General features: G+C 35.7%; 1 protein-coding gene across 4 annotated transcripts in view; it reads right to left on the minus strand.

Moving 5' to 3' along the window:
• Positions 1 to 20,238, minus strand: part of USP32 (ubiquitin specific peptidase 32) — an 82,562-nt gene that overhangs the window by 21,787 nt on the left and 40,537 nt on the right. For 2 of the 4 annotated variants that reach the window (XM_075168413.1, XM_075168412.1), the window contains exons 6-15: positions 13,279 to 13,410; positions 11,664 to 11,771; positions 10,782 to 10,897; positions 10,346 to 10,408; positions 8,389 to 8,472; positions 5,516 to 5,577; positions 5,300 to 5,402; positions 3,460 to 3,505; positions 1,954 to 2,129; positions 1,051 to 1,191 (exon numbers count right to left, since the gene is read on the minus strand). In XM_075168413.1, the coding sequence (XP_075024514.1) occupies positions 1,051 to 1,191; positions 1,954 to 2,129; positions 3,460 to 3,505; positions 5,300 to 5,402; positions 5,516 to 5,577; positions 8,389 to 8,472; positions 10,346 to 10,408; positions 10,782 to 10,897; positions 11,664 to 11,771; positions 13,279 to 13,410 (1,031 nt within the window). Of the gene's footprint in view, positions 1 to 1,050; positions 1,192 to 1,953; positions 2,130 to 3,312; positions 3,506 to 5,299; positions 5,403 to 5,515; positions 5,578 to 8,388; positions 8,473 to 10,345; positions 10,409 to 10,781; positions 10,898 to 11,663; positions 11,772 to 13,278; positions 13,411 to 20,238 lie in introns of all 4 variants that reach the window. The other 2 variants (XM_075168411.1, XM_075168410.1) reach the window with 1 other exon arrangement.

Here is a 20,238-nt window from a genome sequence, read left to right on the forward strand (position 1 = left end):
GTATTCCATAAGTTTGGAGGAGTGTTACTGATTTTGCGCTGAAGAATGAGAATGATCATCACTTGCCTCACCAGTAAGATTTTTAGTTACTCATTAGAAAAAATAAAGGCAATTACTGTAATACTAGAAGAATGACACAAAAGAACTATTTATTTTGAATATGTGATCTGCTCAAAATAACAATTGGTATTCACATGGCCACGATACATAATACTTGCAACAAAAATCAAAACTGAAGAATTAAAACAAGAAGAGAAGCCTGACCGGATGAGCGTATCAGTTGAGATTACTGGTCTTTGCTTTTAGCACTGAACATGGTTAATCAGAATCACGCTGATTCTGCCCTAGACAGTAGATGCCAACTCAGTTTTAGCATCTACATCTTGAGGAATTGCTTATGACAAATGCTTTACTGAAAAACCTTTGACTAGAAGCTGAACGACTTAACTAGTCTGTGCAGTACTCAAAAGCTGATATGCTCATATGCAAATTCTTTTCAGGAATACCGACTCCTGCTGCTTTTTAGATCTTCACCAAATCTTGCACGTTGTGTCTATGACACTGAACTTGAAGGACAGCAATTGTTACCTTCCCCCCACTTCATGAAATTGTAAGAGAGAAGAAATGCATTTTCAAAGCTGCAGGTGTCCCAGTTTTAATTTTACTGGTTTTGCAAACCAGTTGAAAATTTATCTTAGCTTTTAAATGTGAGTGTTTTGATACCAAGTCTTTTAAACTGATCTCAAGTTTACTTTTGTCTGCTTTAGCAATCATGATCAGTTGAGCAGCACTTCTGCCCTGTTGCAATATCTCCTGGGGTTTGTGCTGCAAACCTCCTGGTAAATATCCACAACTTTCTATCCATGTCCATTTCTGAGACTGCTTTTTCCCAACTCTTCAGGACTTTTCATTTAGACTATCCATTTTGGATGAAGTGGGAGATGACCATAAAAGATTACCTTGTGCAACTGGCAGAAGCTTGGACACATTAGGTTGTTATATTATCAGGGTGGTTATGGCAAGTAAACAGTGTCTAGAATCACAACTTACCGGCCTGGGCAGGGACAGATTTGCTCCATACCAATGGTAAAGTGCTCTCCAAACTGGTTCTGGTACCATTATGTAGTCCTTTCCTTCAATCAGCTGTGGAGATCGCTTTAATCTTCCACCCTCCATTGTTAATGATGCAGCCTTTAAACAAAAAGGGATTTTGTCAAATCTCAAGTGCAAAAAATAGTATACAGCTACAGCAATTTCAGTTCATGAACACAGAACACTTTTTAATTATTAAAAAACTTTTAAGTAGCAATTAGCAACTGCTTTTCAAACTGAAAGATGGTATTTAAATGTAACAATAATTAGCGCTGAAGTTTCACTACTTACTATTTCTCTAAAAGGCTATCCAATATAAAATTTGTATTACCTTTCTCTCTTGTGTCACCTACTCTGACAACTTCAGATACTGCATAGAGAAATCCAATCTATACTCATCATTGATGGTGCTGGTCTGTTTTATGTTTTGTTTGCATGAATACTGGAAAAACTGTCAGGTTTTTTTTACTATTTAATCATTTTCTGGTTTTATGCAATAGCAATAAACTCTCATATTTAGATTGGAAACGCTGAAGAAAAGTGTTTAATTATTAAAATATTTTACAGTTAATGCTGAAAGTTGTGTTTTCATAAATGTCTTTTTCATTCGTAAGTTTTGTGAAGCTGTTTAAGAACATTTTGAGTGTTTCTCTTCTCACAAAACACTCAATAATAGCCTCAGAAACAGAATACAATTTTCTCCTCTTAAAATATGAGTAAGAAACCCAACCTTTGTTATATGACAAAGCAGTGTCAATTTAGAATTAATCCACTAGCTGAAAAAACCAACACATAAAAAGCTGTGATAAAAGTATGCTAAAAGATACTTTTCCTGCATTTATATGACTCAGATACATTTACCTTCACTGGTTCTTGCGTTACTAGGGGTTGGTTATCAATAGCTCCTGGTTTCTGAGGATTAAGCTGTAGCAAAGTATTCCCATTGGTTCCAAGGAAACATTGGTTATTATTGTCCGAAGTATTATGCTGCCTAGCAAAACATACATCAGTCCCTGGTGTGCCAGCGTAAAGAGTATCTGTAACAGAACACAAGGAAAAAAAATCTCCATTTCAGTTCATGAGTCCATAACATAAATAAATCAGTTAAACTGTTGTATCCTTTTTTTTTTTGTTTTTAAAAAAGGCTGTTGAAGAAGTTTGCTGTCCTTCATACTTCAGGAAAACATGCAACTCTGCCAAACTACAGAGTGAGAAATATACTTGTAGTCTCAGAAAAGGTAAAGAAGTGGATATATGAGATCCAAATACCAAAGCAGATACTTACACAAATACTGGTTTGAAAACAGCCTAACTAGGTTTGCACGAGCAAATGTGTTTGGCGTTTTCTTGTTGTCTGGATGTTTGAATATCAAACCCTTGAAAATCTTATATACAAAACTGAATATATATGCAATAATGCCTTATTTTTATTTTGTCCTCTTGAAACAGCAAGTATTTTTATTCTTACAGAACTTCCTTTTGTTATGCAGAACACTAAATCTAAATTTCAAGTTAGAAAAAAGAAGAAAGAACCTTTAATCTAAAACTTGTCTCCCTTCCTGCCCTTCCTTTATTCCCCAACCCCCACCCCAAAAATCATCACAGTAATTTATCTTCTTTAAATTGAAGTTACAATTTTAAGATACAGATTTTAAAATACCAGATGCAACATTCAGCTGTCTTATAAGGAAAAAAACATCATCTCAAATTCTCCCAAGAACTGACTGAACTAAAAATCTCTTCTTCTTTCAGAAAGATGGCTCCTAGATTCTGCACAAACTCACTTAAATCACATACCCTGTAAAACTGTAAGTACATTTTTCCTAATTTTTTTTCTGCTTCTTTCCTCTTTGTAGTATCTGAGGTCATCTCATTGCAAGACATAGTACAATACCAACTAGGTATAAACTAGAAACAACTTAATGTGAAGGACGGGGGGTGGAAATCCACTCAGAAAATAAATGATAGGACAAAAACTATCTTGGAGACAATTCTGGAAACTAATCACAGCATAAAAGATGAATTGCTGTTTAAACAAGACTGTTTCTTGTTTATCCACCACAGACTAAAAAATCCCAGTAATTCACCGACGTCCACACGTAGGCCACTTCTGCAATCTAAACTGTGTTATCTTTTCGCCTGGAGGAATCCATGCAGTATCTAGTTTTCTCAAAACCTGTTCTACATTAAACCTCCAAGGAAATAAGATGTTATGCTTACTGCTGCTAGTAGTCTCTGAGGCTTCTGATGCAGTAGAAATATTATCTGAAAACTTTTCTTCTGTTGCACTGAAGTAATTAAGACCTCCCATTTTGTCTTCTCCCTGTTCTGAAGTATTGGCTGCAGCAACTATGAGTGAATTCTTACCTCCACTCAAGACAGATGAAGGCTCTATCACAACAGGGTTTGCATCCTAAAATTGGTAGGCAAGTAGAAAAGTTAATTATAAGCCAATACCGAAGACATTTAGCATCAGCCAAATCAATCACCAACATTCACAGCTGTGTGACCACTTTTGCATATCACGAGCTTTATAGGAAAAAAATACTTTCTAGATCTACTGATGAAAAATCTCCAGAAACAAACAGCCAAAATTGTGAAACCAATTGAATAAATGCTTCTGCACAATATAAAAAATTGTGAAATACCAGAATTATTTTCTCCATCTAGATACATAAAAAGACAAACATTTTAGACAGCTATAATTACAGACTATAAATATGTGAAGATTTGTGCTTGTTGAATTTCATATGGTTAAATGAGAACAGCAAGCACAAGAACAAAAAAACATTCTTTCCTCAAACCTGCAACATTTTAGTCTTCTCTAACTTTGTTTTGAAACAAAGTTCCTTTGTTTCCTTTGGAGAAACAGCATTGCAAAGGCACTCTTAGGCAAGATAAAGGTGGGTGAAAAAAATCTGCATCCCCCAAAAGCACAACTTGCCAGTCCGCTACAGACAAGATGCAAGAAGAATCCTACCCAATTTAGAGCACCAGTAACAACAAGAAATGTCAATAAATGAGAAAACAGAAGAAAAAGGGAATTAACTGAGCCTTAGAGAGGAAAAAAGAAAAGCCATGCAATGAATATCACTGTAACAACATTGGAAAAAGTGCTTTATGTTGTCCCCTATTTATCACAACACTAAACATAAAATCTTGTCAAATAACAAAACTGTGCAGTAAAGCTAAAAGTATAAAAATAAGGCTAAAATATATGTTGGAATTACAGTAATCATTTATAGAGTTTCACAGAAATTCTGAGTGTTGTCTTTGCTCAAGAGGTAGACAGTGATGGCATTGTGCTATTATGCAAAGGATTAGGTATGAAATCATGTGCACATCTGAGCACTTATACTATGACAAGGATCGAATTACCTCGTATTTCAGGCATTTAAGCCATCATTTGTCCAATTCATTGTGCACAAAAAATAACTAATTACATGGTTAGTTAAAGCATACTTTGCAGTTTTCTGAATATTTTTAGTTATTTGTATTTATAAAACAACTCAAATACTTATATGATTACTTATCCCTATATAAAACTCTTTTGAGAAATAGTTTATTTCACTTATTCTACATTCTTGGTTGTGTAAGCTGCAAAGAACATTTATTTCCATCTCAATTAAATTTTATTAAATTCAATTTTATTAAATATTTCTTTTGTAAAATTCATAGTGATGCTTTAACTTGGAATATTTTAGTTGGAGGGTATTAAAGAGCACCCTGTAACTATAAGGTTTTAGTAGGACTCCTTTGATCACCATCAGGTACTGGACTACTTTTCATCATTGCCTATAAATCAAAATATACCAATTCCCTCCTTTATTTGTCCAGAAAATGCACAGTGTGTATTTGTGGCCTAAGCAGAGTCAAAACCAAAACAGGTAGCTTTATTATCAAATGGATCAAAAGACTTAAGAGAAGTACTATTGTGAGAGTACATTTTTATTCAGAAAAGTATTCTGACATGCAGGAATGATGAAACAAAGTACAGAAAGAGGTGACAGTTTAATGAAATTATAGTGAAAAGCTCACCATGTGACAATGATTCAGCAAAACAATTATTTTCCACTAAGAGACAGGAGATGCTTAATTTCAAGCATTATTGGTAAGCAGTCATTTGCTCCCCACTCTTTTTTCATCAACACATTCACAAATACAAAGAAATCACTTATTCAGTATACATTATTATTATTATACGTACGTATTTGACATATTCTTTCCACTGATGCCACCATGGCATTGCAATAAGAAACCAGTTGTGCCCTGGCTGAAGGCCATACCTGCTTTCTCTTTCTAACCAGCCTCTGCACATAAAGAATGAACAACATAAGTTGAAGCAGGGAAATTAAAGTCCTTCTTTTGAAAATATTAAAAGGTGACTCTGAAACCCATTTAAGATTCTGAGCAAAACACGTACCTAATAATCTGTCCTTCCTCTTCTGGAGTGGCAGGTCGTAGCCCCAAAACTATATGACACACCTGGAAAAAGAAAGTAATTCTTATTAAGAACTACTATGAAACAAGCATTAAGTAAATGAAAGAAAAGAATAACTGTAATGGGACTTTTCAGAAAATTCGTTTTAATTATGTAGCAAGATCACCTCAAATTGAACAAACTATTAAAAAAAGAAGTATTTTGAGCTATGAGATTCACAACCTGTTCCCACTGTTAAGAGAAAAATACCAAGAATGTCAAATGCCCCAAGACAATTTAAGGTGAACAGAAAATGAATTTTCATTATTTTCATGTCTGAAGCACACGGTATGAAAGATCACAGTAACTGACATGGATCGGATATACAAAAAGTTAAGATGTCTATATGTACTGGAGAGAGGGAATGAGGAATTGGGAGAATGCAAGCTGCTGGAAGAGGATAAGCCAAAGGTGTTTAAAAAAAAAAAAAAAAGAATGAAAAAAGGAAGGGGGGAAAATGTGGAGAAGTGTTTATATAAGGGACTGAAAGGAAAACAAGCACACGAAGAGACTGAGGGAGAAGTTTAAAGTAGCCCAACCAATCAGTCACCACTGAAAATGCTCTCAAAATTGTACATCATTCTCCAAATGTCTGACGCTTTTTTTTTCCTTTTGCCCTGTTTTGGTTGTGGGTTTTTTTTTTTTGAAACAAACACAGAAGAAAAAGGCACCATCCCTTAGGCAGGTACTTGATTTGGGTGGGGTTTTCTTCTGAGTACGAGACAGCAGTCCCAGCTGGCTAATATTTTACTCCTCTCTTCCTAGTAAAACCGTCCTGGCCTTGGCTGCAGTGACGTCTCTGGCTGGTTTCTCCCAGCAGCTCCCCAGCCACAGGGCATGCGGCAGGGAGTGATGAGCGGAGGGAAACAGACTCTGCAGGATTCTTTGTTTCCCATTGCAGGGAGGAGGGTCAGCTGTCTCGTCTCCGAGACGGTTTTCAAATTGGTTGCTACTCATAACATGATTTATAGTCTTTTCCTTATGTCTCTTTTGAGGCTATCAATTTGCATCTCAGCTGGAGATTTCTAATGACTGGTGAGATCTCTTATTTAAATTTATATTACAATGTGAGAGACCATTTCACATTCTGAATAAAACAAAGGCCATTTGCTGCTGGGAAGCAACAGATTTTCCAGCACACACAACACAGCTGGCTCTAATGTTTCTTTTTAAACTCATGTAACACTGTGCTAGTATCAGATTCTTCATATAAACTAACCCCGCTGCAAACAAACCAATTTGTTGTCAAGCTTTCCAAGGCGCTCCACTCAGACTACTTAGCTTTTCTGTCTGCAGATGAGACACACAAGCCCATGACAGTTCAAATAAATGCCCAGACAAATAAATGGCAGACTCTGTCCTGTGTGAGTTTGCAGTTGAGCCTCCAGCACGAGATGAGGGTGCCTCATATGATAGTTATCAAAGGAAATAAAAATAAAAACCTAAACCGAAAATCTAGCAACCCTGTCAGGAGAAAAAATATTGTAAATGAGACCTCCAACAAGCAACGTGTAACAATTGTGATGTGTAATCACCATCAAGACAAATTTATTAAATGTTCATTCATTCTACCTCAATATTGCATAGATATTTGTTAGTTAATCAATATTAAGTTGTGATAAGATATTTGATGCTATACAGTCCAAAAATAAAGACAGCCCTTCTTGAGAAGGTTGCAATGTAAGCAAAACCCGATGCAATTAGAGATAAAAAGAATTTGCAGATTTTATTCTGCAGAAACAAAATCAGTTTTATTTCTGATTTTATTCTTTTCAGCTCTGGTGTAGCTGATGGCCTCAGAATACTCTCACTCAGCCCCCATGAAGTTCTTGGAAAAGTATAGTTCAAAATACAATTTATAAAGTAGTCTAGGGTCATAAACAGGAGAATCAGTAGTATGCTATTCAGGTAGCCTCTCAACATTTTTTTTTTTTTTTAAAACCACACTGCTTCTTTCTGATGAAATATTTTTCTGCTACAGTCTGACCCTGTAACTGATTAAGCTTCACTCGTAAGATGAGAACCGAGTCCACTGGTTCTCCCCGGCCCTCCCTGGAAGAACTAAGACTATCACACGGGGCTGGAGGTGAATACTAAATTAGGGCAAATCTGCAAGGCTCCATTAGAATTATTATTATTTAAATTCAAAGTATCAACCTCTACAGAAAATGGGTAAGGAACAAACTGCAGTGAATGAAAATACTCTTAGGGCGCTATTTTCTGCACAAAGTGAGCCAGCGCTAAAATATGACTGGTTTAAGGATTTATAAAAATCCAATTCAAGCTCAATTAAAAACAAATTCAGTACACAATCCTCAGCTTCTGCAACACAATAGTGATATGATATCACAGCTTTCAAGGACTTCTCCATTAAGAGAGCAATAGAAGGTTCCTTAGACGGCCTTAACAGAAAATGTAAAGGGAAAGTGGTTGTAAAGAGGTAGCAATACCTTTTCTCATTTCCTGTGTCACTTTCACGGCAAAGATTTGCAAGAACAACTGTTTAAGAACACAGCCTTTTTCTAACGGAAAATATAACTGCTGATACACTTGAAATTTCTTTTCATTTTATAAACAGTACACTACGCTCACTTTAACAAATTATGCTTTAGGCATCTCCATACACTGAAAAGAAAAACAATCAAATAGAGAATCATTCCGTCAAGGTAATGCACAATTGCAAAAAACACATAACTTATTGCAATAGACAAAACTGTAAGCATGTTGGCACAAACGCTGATGCTGCACTTCGTGGCCACGCAAAAAGCTCGAGTCAATTACCATAATTTTCAAGTTTAAATTTCCTCTAAACATACCTGAAAAAGTAGATTTAAAAATTCATTGGCAAGTGCACTCTTCACGCTCCATATCTGGTAGTCCTCCAGAGTGAGGTGTCCAAGCTTAGTTAAAGGGAGGAGAAGGAAAGAGGAAGGAAAAAACATCAAACCATTAAACTATTTCTATTAAAATGCTTATTAAATGTGTCATACAAGGCACGAAAAAGCCAGTGATTTGATAAAAATTTGCATCTACCACTCTGATAACAAAATTTGATCCAATGAAAGAAGAAAAATCCAGTTTTAGCATAACACATGCAACCTAGAGAACCAAAAAGCTTTGAGAGTACAGAGGACGAACTATGCACAGCATGTAACTTTTGCTCCTGCTCTCCATCATTCAGATTTAGTATTCACACTCAACTGCAGTAGTCATATTTTCTCAGACCACGAAACCAGCAGAAGCAGTATGTGACTGGTCAGGGCAACCACTTTGTAGGAAACAAAACAAGACTAAGACAATCTAAGACTTTGTCCAAATAAGCTCTGCACAGAGATACTTGCATCCATTCAGAAACCCACCATCTTCCTCTGTGGGTTGGGAAAAAACTATTTTGGATCATCAAGTCCTTATGATCTTACCTTACAACAAAAGTCCTATTAATTCTTAATCCCTTGCAAAGTTACAGTAGCATAACACTGACCAATGTCAGAGGACCTTCTGATTTTCAATAATTCAGTGATAGGATCAATCTGAATTTTTTATATTGTAATATAATTCATAGCCATTTTTACAGCAGTGGCAGTTACTCCACCTCTTCTTACAGACCATTTTCTCCAGAGTTCACACAGGTCAAAACTAACATATGAAAAGAGGTTAAGTAATTTATGTAATTACTGCACCATCAGCTCTTTCCAGCACTACATTCATGATGCAACTATGAAAGATATTCTGAAGACTTAGTCTTCTTTTTTAACTCTTCGTGGAAATGAGACTGCTATACACTTGCTTATAAACTACCCTTTTTAAAAAAGCAAACAATAAAAACCTCAAAGGATGAAAGAAAGAGCTCACTGAAGACATATTTTCTACTGCTTTGGTAATGAAATAACTATAATAAAGTATTTGCCCACCACTTTGTTGGAGTACAAGCAGGCAAGACAACTATTCAAACAAGTAATTAAGCATTTCTAGACATTCTTTATAGTTTTTCTTAAATTATTTATAGTTTCCAGAGACTCTTCCTAATTAGTGAAGCAAAGGATGAAATAATGGAAACAACTTCCCCTATATTGTTTGCAGATGATAGTGCCTATCTCGAAAAAGCAAGAACATAATTAAAGATTTACACACAGCTAACTATAAAGCACCATATGAACTGCTAAGACTTTTTGCCGTGTGTCACGACAGTCATGACAGACGCCTCCATAGTTTCACGGATACTTAGCTCAAACAATATTGTTGTATATAGTTCACTGGTTGTACGTAATATTATTGCAAAGTAGATTGATAATGCTAATGCATAAGTTACTGTTCAATTAATACAGTTCTGTTCCAGCACAGGAGGATAATGTGTCTTTACATAGCATAAAATATAAGATACGCTAATGCACTACCCCTTTTTTCCTAAGATCATTTTTAACATGAAACAAAAGAACAGTTTCTCCAGAACAAAAGTCAAGCATCAGATTTAAAGCTGGTATTAATTATGCATAGCAAAGCCTTGCAAACACTATATGCTTCAAATTAATTTCATCTGGTTATGTATTTTTGGTTTAGTTTCATATATAAAAATGGCTTATAAAATTCAAACATGTTCTTTCTCTCACAGAACAATGTGGAAAGTTTTAATGGAAAACGGACATTTCTCGAAAGAGATTCTTTTATTGACACATCTCTGCTTTAAAGAAAGCACAAGATTTTACTGTCTGTCTTATAAATAAACTGAAGATACTAGGGTATAAAAATGACAAGGAAAGAACAGCAAATTCCTACCTTTGTGGTATCATGCATATTCAACATGTCTTCTACAATTTCAGACAAATCCATGTCCAATTCCTTAACAAACAAAAGGATTAGAAAACAAAGTTAAATTCTCACAGCACTCTCAGCTGCATGTGTTCAGAATAAAAATATAACTGTAAGAAATGTTGATGATACCTCTACGTAATTCACAACTGAGTGCTTCCAGATAGTTGTACTTTTGTACCTAAGGTTTCTTTATATGAAACACCATAAATTATAGTCAAATGATTCTGCTTTGGTTAATGGCAGGTCAAAGTTATGCAAGGTAAGTTACATCCAGTTATCAGTACTCCTCAGCTAAGGTAGTTCAAGGAAGCCTGTATTTCACTGACACCATGTTCAAACAACATTGAAGGATGACTTTAAGAAACAGAAGCAAATGAATAAAAAACCGAATATAACTTACAGGTATTTTATCAGTACGGTTATCTTTCCAGACCTCTAAAAGTGCAACCACCATTTCTTTCAGTTCAGTGCGAGACAACACACCATCCCGGTCAATGTCAAAAACCTTGAAGCAAACTGAGAAAAAAAGGAAATTACTTTCCTATGTTAGAACTACTCAACAACTATTTTTTTTTCTCGCAGAATGCAAGTCTGCAGAGTCACACGAACATGATTTAGTGCTGACAGTTTTGATGAGGCAGGATGCATGTGTGGTAGTGAGGAAATGGAGCAGCTGTGTTTAATAAACTGAAATCTAGATTCCTGCAATTCTGTGCTGTGTTTTCTGATGTGACATAGCAGGGAACATATGTGCATCCAGAAATTTCCTGTGAATGATAGCTTTTAAGTTGCAGCAATATGGCTTTGGAAAAGTACAGAACAAAGGTATTTCAAAACACAAGAACCCTGCAGGGAGCCAGCTGAAAACTGGACAGTAAACAAGCCAGAACATGTCATTTACCACAAAACAATCAAACAGGACATTTGTTTTATATTATATATAATTAATAGATAAGTGTTTGCACTTTCTATATTGAGATACACACTTCTGCATCATAATGCACAACACTGCAAAACAACTTCTGAAATATTCTCCCCCCCCCCCAACAGGTTGATAATTTATATGAAGCTACGGATAAGTTATAAAACACACAGAATTAGGTTTAATCAGCCTTTATAAAAGGAAGCCTTGATATTTAAAATTCCTTCTAAAGTCTGTCACCTTTCACAGACATACACTTGTTCAGTGGAAAAAATTTCTAAAAAGGTGGAAACAACTAAACTTTATTGCTCAAACTGAAAAACTTCTGTAAGATTACTAGTTAACATTTTGCATACTTACACTTCTGTCTTTCCGCCAAGGGTCCCCTGCAACATGCTGAGAGCCCACAGGAAATTTCTTTAAAATCTATGTGATTGTCTCGGTTTTCATCAAAAGCATTAAACAAACCTGCAAACCACAAAAGCATCTCCTGTTACAGCTTCTGGCTGAAACAGCTGACAATCATACTTAGCTTTTACATGAAGGGTTAATGGTTAACACTTGCAAGAAGTACAAACACTTATGATTCTAACTAATTCTTACTAAGTGTAATAAAGATAATTAAGCACTACTAAGACCATTTTAAAAGTGAATTAAATCACTCATGTATGGCTAGACAAAGCCAGGGGAGTGGGGAGAGAATCAAGAATTCTCAACAGTAGCCTTATTCTCATGCCTTTCTTGTAATAACTGATTTATAGAGTATAAATCTAAACCAGCATGGTCAGGACAAGCGTTTTCACAAAAGCTAAAGGACCAAAATAGTAAAGGTACTCAGATGCCAAATGCTTTGGCTTTTCCAAAGTGCCTGATGGAAACTCCTATGAAAATCACTGAATACCATTGCAAATTTGGCCCTAAGGAGTTTTAGTTACCAGCCTTCAAAGGATTTAAGAGTTCTATTCATCAGCACATATAACTTTTTTTATCCTATAAAAATTTTTCTTTTAGTGACAATGACTCAGTTGCACTATCCACAGAAGACATATAGAATGATCAGAAACCATTCAAGTTTCCCCATTGTAGCTGTGTAAATTTATATCACTAAGTAAATAAAACGCACTTGCAAGCAAAAGGATGTGGGGATATATCTCTATTGAATTGAACATAAGTTCTGGTGTTTTAACAGCTTGCATCCACTGCAGATCAATTTCCCATTTTCTACTTACTGCTGCCACTTGTCAGTAAAGCTGACCATTTGGTGATAAAAAATTGTCACTCTAGGACTGCAGACAAAAACTAGCATGTAAGTAGAATGTTACTTAATGTCCTTATGTTGTGCAGTAAATGGCAGTTAGACAACTGCAACCTCCAGTTATTACCAGAGTGGCTTCAACTTGAAAGACCAGCTTGGTTATTAATATGTCGGTATCGCAACATACAAATCTCCTGACCAAGTCTTCTGAGCAAAATCTTCCTTAACTTACACTATTAGGGAAGACTGTTTCACTGACTGCATGATACAACTTCTGACTTGCATGCTGAATTGTCATTTAATAGATGAAACTCACATTTGTCAGTTTGAAAATGGTCTTCTCTTTTATCTCAATTCAGGGTCAGCAGTATATTTTGTCATTACAGAATCTTAAGGAACCCAATGAAAAATTTTAAGCAAGTACAGGGCAAATTATACATAAAGTTTGACATATTTCCTGACAACTAATAAGAATGCAACACACGGAGGCATCACTTCCTTCATCATTCTAGATTTCCCAACAAATAGAGATTTCTCAGGCATCTTTTCTCATTTTCAAACATTCAGAACTCAGTGGAATGAATCTCTGTAATTTAAGCTTAAAAGACATTTTAAAATAGGCCCACTTTTAAAGCCATAAAATTTGTATGTCAGTAGACCAGCAGGTACTGAACCCCACAGCAACATCACTTCCTCGCACGTTTGATCCAAGTTCCATACCTTCACTCAGAGATGGATGAATAGGAGGGGAGACTAAGGGGGCAAATGTTTCTAAATCAAAACGTCCAGTTCTTGATTGAGCTTTTAGCAGCCAGTATCGTTTTTCAAGATCGATGATGTCGGATTCTTCCACTATATAATCAACAAAAATAAAATAAATTTTTGGTAATATCTAGACCATGTTAGAATTCAGCACCAAATAAAAATGCATTATTTTGTCACAAAGAGAAATTATGTTAATTTTTTTGTGCCTGACTTCTGCATATAAAAATTTAAAATAGGAGCAGTAGGGAAATAAAGGTCCGATTTTACCTTCTTTATCTACAGAATCATCTTACTTATTCACCTTCTAGGAGTTCAACATCAATAACACATCATCACAAGTGTTTAGAAATACAGAAATTAACTCTTCCCACTGCTAAAGGCTCCAGCAGTCTCTTCACATATTTCTTCTTCGTGAATTGGACAGGTAAATTATATGTGCAATATCTTATTCTCCCAAGGTATCCAGTATTTAAATCCTCTAAAAGGATGTGAAGTAGCATTTAAAAAAAAAATCCCAGAACTTTTGGGGGGGGGGGGGGTGGGATGTGGGGAATTAGTACTTGGCTGCTCTTGAAAAATTCCTATTTGAAATTTTTAGCCTTCTTATACAGTAATAAGGCTAAATTTTAATGTGACATTTAAACACTGTATCTCAGCATTAATTTTTTCCAAATATAAAATAGTTTATTTCACTTTATTATTTATACTATAGATGCACTTAGAAACCCAGTCAACATTGGGGCGTGATTATACAAACCTAGAAGGCAGTTTATACGGAGGAACATACAAGTTAATTTAAAGAAGGGGAAAAAAACAAAACCCCAAAACCAACAATGAGTAAAATAAGGTGCTAGGCAAAGGTGAATAAAAATAGCCGGAGGAAGAACTTGTGTTTTCTTTCAAAACATTATATACAAATGCCAGTCTACTTATGTTTTATCCTTGAAATTAAATATATATATAAAAATATTAAGTTTCTGCTCAACAATACTTTTAACCTTTTTACATATGCAAGTGTGTCACAGCACTGCTTTAGGTCAGTGCAAATTAATTGGCTCTCAAATAGATATGTAATGACAAAGCTGTCTATATTAAGAACCACTACGTGTGATCCCATTCCCAGATGGTTCTGAGTCTTTAAATCCATGCCAGCTTTCTAATAGGTTTAACTTGAGCTATTTGGCCTGGTTTAGTCCACAGAAACAATAATAATCCTGAAAGGCTTAAGGACAGAAGAGACCCAAAAAAAGTTATATGTCAAATTGAAGTTGTATTGATTTCTCTTCCTATTTCTGTCATTAAGAATAGTAATTTAATCGGAATAGTAACTTAGGTAACTTACAATAAGCATGAACTAGTTGTAACTACCCAGCAGGCACATCATATAGGGCATCAAAAACCACACAATACCTTACCCTCATGAGCAGAAAGTTTGGAAAAATTTTAACAAAAGATTAATATCTGAAGTAGAGTTGGAGGAGTGGAAGGGATTTGCATCTTCCTGTGCAATATTTTTAGACAGTCTAACTAGAAAAGTAACATCAATGAAAACATGTCCTCCTTTTCCACTGTACATTCGGTACAATCACTAGACAGACCATATACTAGCATGCAGAACACCCACACCAAAGCTGCAGTTCTAGGGTCATGTTAAGCTAACATAACTTCAGGCGGAACAGAGAAAGTTTACCTTCCCCCTTAACCCTGGGCATGTGCTGCAGCATCTTCACTTGCATCATTATCAGCTATTGTGCGTTTACATAGTAAGTGAGATAAGAGAACTGATCCAGAAGAAAAACTAAACTGATTTCCTTTCTCCTCTCCCGCTCCTTCCTAGATGGATCAATTCCCTTATCTGGCTTACCGTCTCCTGGCTCTTGGCTGTGTTGTAATCATAGAATCATTTGAGTTGGAAGGGACCTTTAATGTCATCCAGTCCAACCCCCCTGCAGTGAGCAGGGACATCTTTAACCAGACCAGGTTGCTCAGAGCCCCGTCCAACCTGACCTTGAACATTTGCAGGGTTGGGGCATCTACCACCTCTCTGGGCAACCTGTGCCAGTGTTTCACCACCCTCACTGTAAAAGATTTCTTCCTTACATCTAGTCTAAATCTAACCTATTTTAGTTTAAAACCATTCCCCCTTGTCCTGTCGCTACAGGCCCTACTAAAAAGTCTGTCCCCAATGCCTAAGGAAATGGCAATCTAAACATATAAAGGAATGTTATTCTACTAGAAAACAAGAAAGAGAAATAGAGTAGTTATTTCTTTGAAGATCAGCATATAGAAGTATCATAGGTGCTTAGGACTGCCACAGATGAAGCAGCTTCATGATCCTAAGCAGAACAGCCAAGTGATGTAGAACCGCATTTGGTATGATTCAAGAAATACAGGGATGTCTTCACAATTTAATGACATACCTGCCCCACAACGGTCAGCATATCAATAGATGAGAGAAAATCTGCCAAATAAAATACACTTTCCCTCAATCTCGTTACCTCTACAGGTATCAGGGTGCTACACTACTGATAAGAAAGAGCTCGCAAGACATGACATTAGGACTAGAGTACCAGTATTCTGCAGGAAATACAAGAAAAAGTACATTCATGGAGTTTCAAGAACAGAAATAAACAAAAAGTAAAATAACAAATGAAAGGTAAAAGCCACTTTATGATACAGAACCTTAAGTATATGAAGAGAATCACAGTACTATTACACTACCTAAAAAACTGTACATAAAGGGCAAGTTTGTACTGTCATTTAGAAGAATTGCACGTACACGTTATTGCTCTCATTAGCGAATACAAAAGCATTATGCTAACTCTCTCGAGCATGAACATGTAAATCACTTTGTTTCCTTTTAATCTACCTTTGTGACTAGGAAGAATAACAAATGTGCTAGTTGCACTTCATTCTTGAAATGATGCAACACTAAGAATATTCAAAAAACATAAGGAAGCTCACATTGTCTTTACTGAAGAGCAAATCTGCAGAAACCTGCTTTCACTGGCAGGTGCATTATTTATCTTTAGTAATTAAGAACTGAAAGATGGTTTTATTTTGCCAGAGAACCTTTCTCAAATATCTGTAGTAGAAGCTAGTTGTACTCCATTTTCAAAATTGTACTTCACAGATAGTTTCTACACTGCTAACTTTATTGCTTTATTATTTTAATCTCAGAAAAGAAAGGTTATCAGAAAGCATCTTATCTGCATTTCTGTCAAGCAGTGGTTGAAATTACATGGTCATTTAAAAGACAAAGAATTTTTAAATAATCACCTTCAAAAGAATAGCTGATAAGTATTAGCATAAGTGCTACACTGATATTATAGCCAAGGCAGGTCCAGTGTATTGACTTTCCACAGAGGAGCCAAACGTTTTAGAAAGTAAAACTGACAAAGTAGTAAATAATCAGTAGTACTGATTAGATTTACACAATTTAGGTTGAATACAAGTAAAAAATGTGACAAAAGAATATTTTTCATTCATAGTAACAATGAATTGTAGCCCACTGCAATAGTTTCACTTAGATAAAATACAGAAAGATTTATTAAGATTACAGCACATGTGAAAGTTTAACTCTGCAGTTGAAAAGGCAGCTGTTTTATAATTTGATTTCTCCAGAGTGACTTTTTGTACATAATCTTGTAAATCAGTCTCAGGATATGTAGTGTACCATCTATTCCTCCCTAAACGTAATTAAAAGAAATCTCTTGCAATTTATGATATGTACATATAATCATATTTGTTATTGAAGTTGAAATGAAGCATGATAAAAGCAGACTGCACTTATCCAAACATACTAATGTATATGAAAAAAATGCCATATATTCTAAAGAGGTTTTATATAGATAAAGGATTTTACCCTTTCAAAGTATAAAATTTTTTTCCTAATGCCTGTTCAAATCACATCAGGAAGTCTGAACTGGGCTTTCATTCAGTAGTTCAAATTTTAAATAACTTACAATTATTTTTAAAAAAATGTATCTTATATATACAATATAGTCCAAAACATCAGAACAGACTGGCTTTCTAGGCCAAGTATTCATTTTTGTCAATTAAATACATGATATGATTATTTGAGGTCGCATGGAGATATTATGCACCTGTGAAATTCAACCATATACTACCAGTTTACTACCATATACTATTTTATGTCTGCCTCATCACATGTCCATTAAAAATATGAAAAACTTTCAGATCTGTAAAATCATGACTAGTGTTTCTTAGTTCAATTCTCTAAGAATTAGACAAGTATAATCAGAGGAATGGTAATGTTAAGTACACCTCAAGCTACAGTCTTCACATTGTAAAGGAAGAACAGGTAAACATTTTCAGCAAAAATACGCATCTGAGAAACTGTAAATCTACTAAAAATGAGTTAATTTAAAACTAGCTGCCACACTGTGAATGACAGTCAGGTTGCATGACAGTGATAAACACTAAAAAAAGCATCCTTCATTTTAATGCCATTCCCACGAAATGCATGCTCTTCTTAAATATTACATAGGTACCAAGCCATGAATAATCTTCTGTCTTAGAAAAAAATTTAAAAACATGTTTTCATTTCAGGCACTATCTATTACAATTCTTTACCCGACCAGAATTAACTAAGTATTTCAATATATTTTAAAACTTTAATTTTTACCCACCTATTGGTACAATCCTCTCTGGTTCACAGCAGTAGAAGCATACCATATTCCCAACATCTTAAATGAAACTTGGTTTGTTTTACTGTTTACCATGATATCCTCCACGCAAAACCCAGTCCCCAGTCCCAGAGAGAGCTCTTCATCGTGCAATGGCTGAGTCAGAACCAGAGACCGAATGACTGAACACCACACTATTTCTGACTAAACACACTTGTTTGTCGCTTTCAAATTAACACACAGAAGACTCTGGGACTTGGGCACAGAGAGCTGCTTCGCAAGACGTAAAATAGCCTGGGAACTAAGAGGATAACAAAGTGGCAAGATGCAGATTAAGCGACACTGAGGCTTTTTCTTATTGGCCTAGTCTGCTGTAATACTTTCATCTTTTTTTTTTCCCTAATTGAAAAACGGACATACAGAGAAGGGAATATTATAACTTGAACCTAGATCCTTGTGTGTGTCAGGCATGACTATCCAGGCGTTTATCTAGCAGAATATAGTACTTCACTGCCTTGAGATGGGAACCCATACATAAGAGGTATTAAAAACTACAGTTCCTCTCAAAGCACAAGTGTTCACGCACTGGGAATAAAATAGCACAGAATGAAATATGCTCTTAAAGGCACCTTTAATAAATCCAAAACCTTCATAACTGTCTTCTAGTAGCCTTCCATACATCATTAAGAGATGGAGTTTCAAGAGTGGGTACCACAACTGAAGTAGGCAAGCCACAGAACATGCATTTAACATCCAGACAGCCTTTTAATGTGAGCAAAGTTAAGTGATCACTTCATTTCACTTTCCTTTTACAGACATCTTCATCTTACCATAAAGCCCTACAGGTTTATAAACCCATCTCTGACAGAAGAGGTTATTTCCACAACATTCAGTTTCAATTTTATACTGTTTCAAAAACTCACTCTTCCATTTCAACCATGCTGTCTGTTGACAGCCCTGTTATCCCTGTTATCCAGGGCTTCTCTCATTTATTATGTTAAATTAGCTATAACTGCATGTTCTAAAATATAATTATTATACTGATTACACACTGTCTTACTGCATCTCAGTACGTAAGAGCTGTCAGAAAAAGCAGGAGCATTTTGATGAATTTTTCTGATGACAGAAGAGAGTCTCTTCAATTCAAAGGAGAATTAGGATGCGACTTAATAAGAACTCGGTGACACAAGAACTGGACAACAAAGTACAAATCACACGGTCTGTCAGTTTGAAACCAGTAACCCCTCTGATAAATGGGAGTATTCTCCCCACTGGAAAGGGCTGAAAACCTGAGTATATAAGCCCATCACATGACACTGAGACACACCAAAATGACACAGTCATAAAAAAGGCAACCACCACCTATGTTGCAGCAGAAGAAATATTTCCAGCCAAATGAAGGAAACCAATGACGTCTCACCTGGAGTCAGTATGACAGCAATGTATCACCCAAGTCTGAGATGGAACAGGGGATGGAGGCACCTGGTCTGAAACAGTCCTGAACTGAGCTCATATTACTTTGACAAAAAGGTCAAGAAGATACATAAGGGTCACTTGCATTTATACTGAATGGTAAAAAGGAAGGAGAGCAGACACTGTCTGAAACCAAGAACAATGTTGACAGAAATTAAGACATAAACTGCCCACAAATACATGTAGAAGATGTACTGCAATAATTTTCCCCAACTGGAGAAGAAAAAAAAAAGTAAGCCGTAATATATTATGAAAGGAATGATAGTGACCCGCAGGGTCTGCACTTGGTGGGACAGGAGGCTCTTCCACGTGTCTCACGTTCCCATACGTCTGTCTGCCAAATTAAGCCACAGAAAGCTGTACGTTGCAGGTAAGGATGGAGTCAGTTCCACTCTGATACTTACAAGAGTGCAAACCAGCCAGGGCAGGCAACAGAATGACATCCTCCAGTGGCCAAGAACTGTTGTATTATTGAATTACTGCATTTGGACTTAGAGTACCAGAGAAGATTAGGTGTTTAATTTGTAATTATTAAAGATGTATAATGATTTGGGGGAATATTCCCCTACAGAGAATTTTAGTCTTCGGAGTAGTCCCTGTCAGAATTTATCTTTGATTTACATGCTTCACTACACTCCTATTCAATATGATGGTTTAAAAAAAAAAAAAAAAAAAAAAAAAAATCGAAAGGTACCCAATCATACCACGAAACTGAGAAAATCCAAACTAGTGCTAGTTGGTCAGTTCTCAGATGTAGGAGAGATTCATATCCCTGAAACTGTTTTTTTGGGAA

The sequence above is a fragment of the Calonectris borealis genome, chromosome 19, assembly GCF_964195595.1.
Source record: "Calonectris borealis chromosome 19, bCalBor7.hap1.2, whole genome shotgun sequence".
Lineage (NCBI taxonomy): Eukaryota > Metazoa > Chordata > Aves > Procellariiformes > Procellariidae > Calonectris > Calonectris borealis.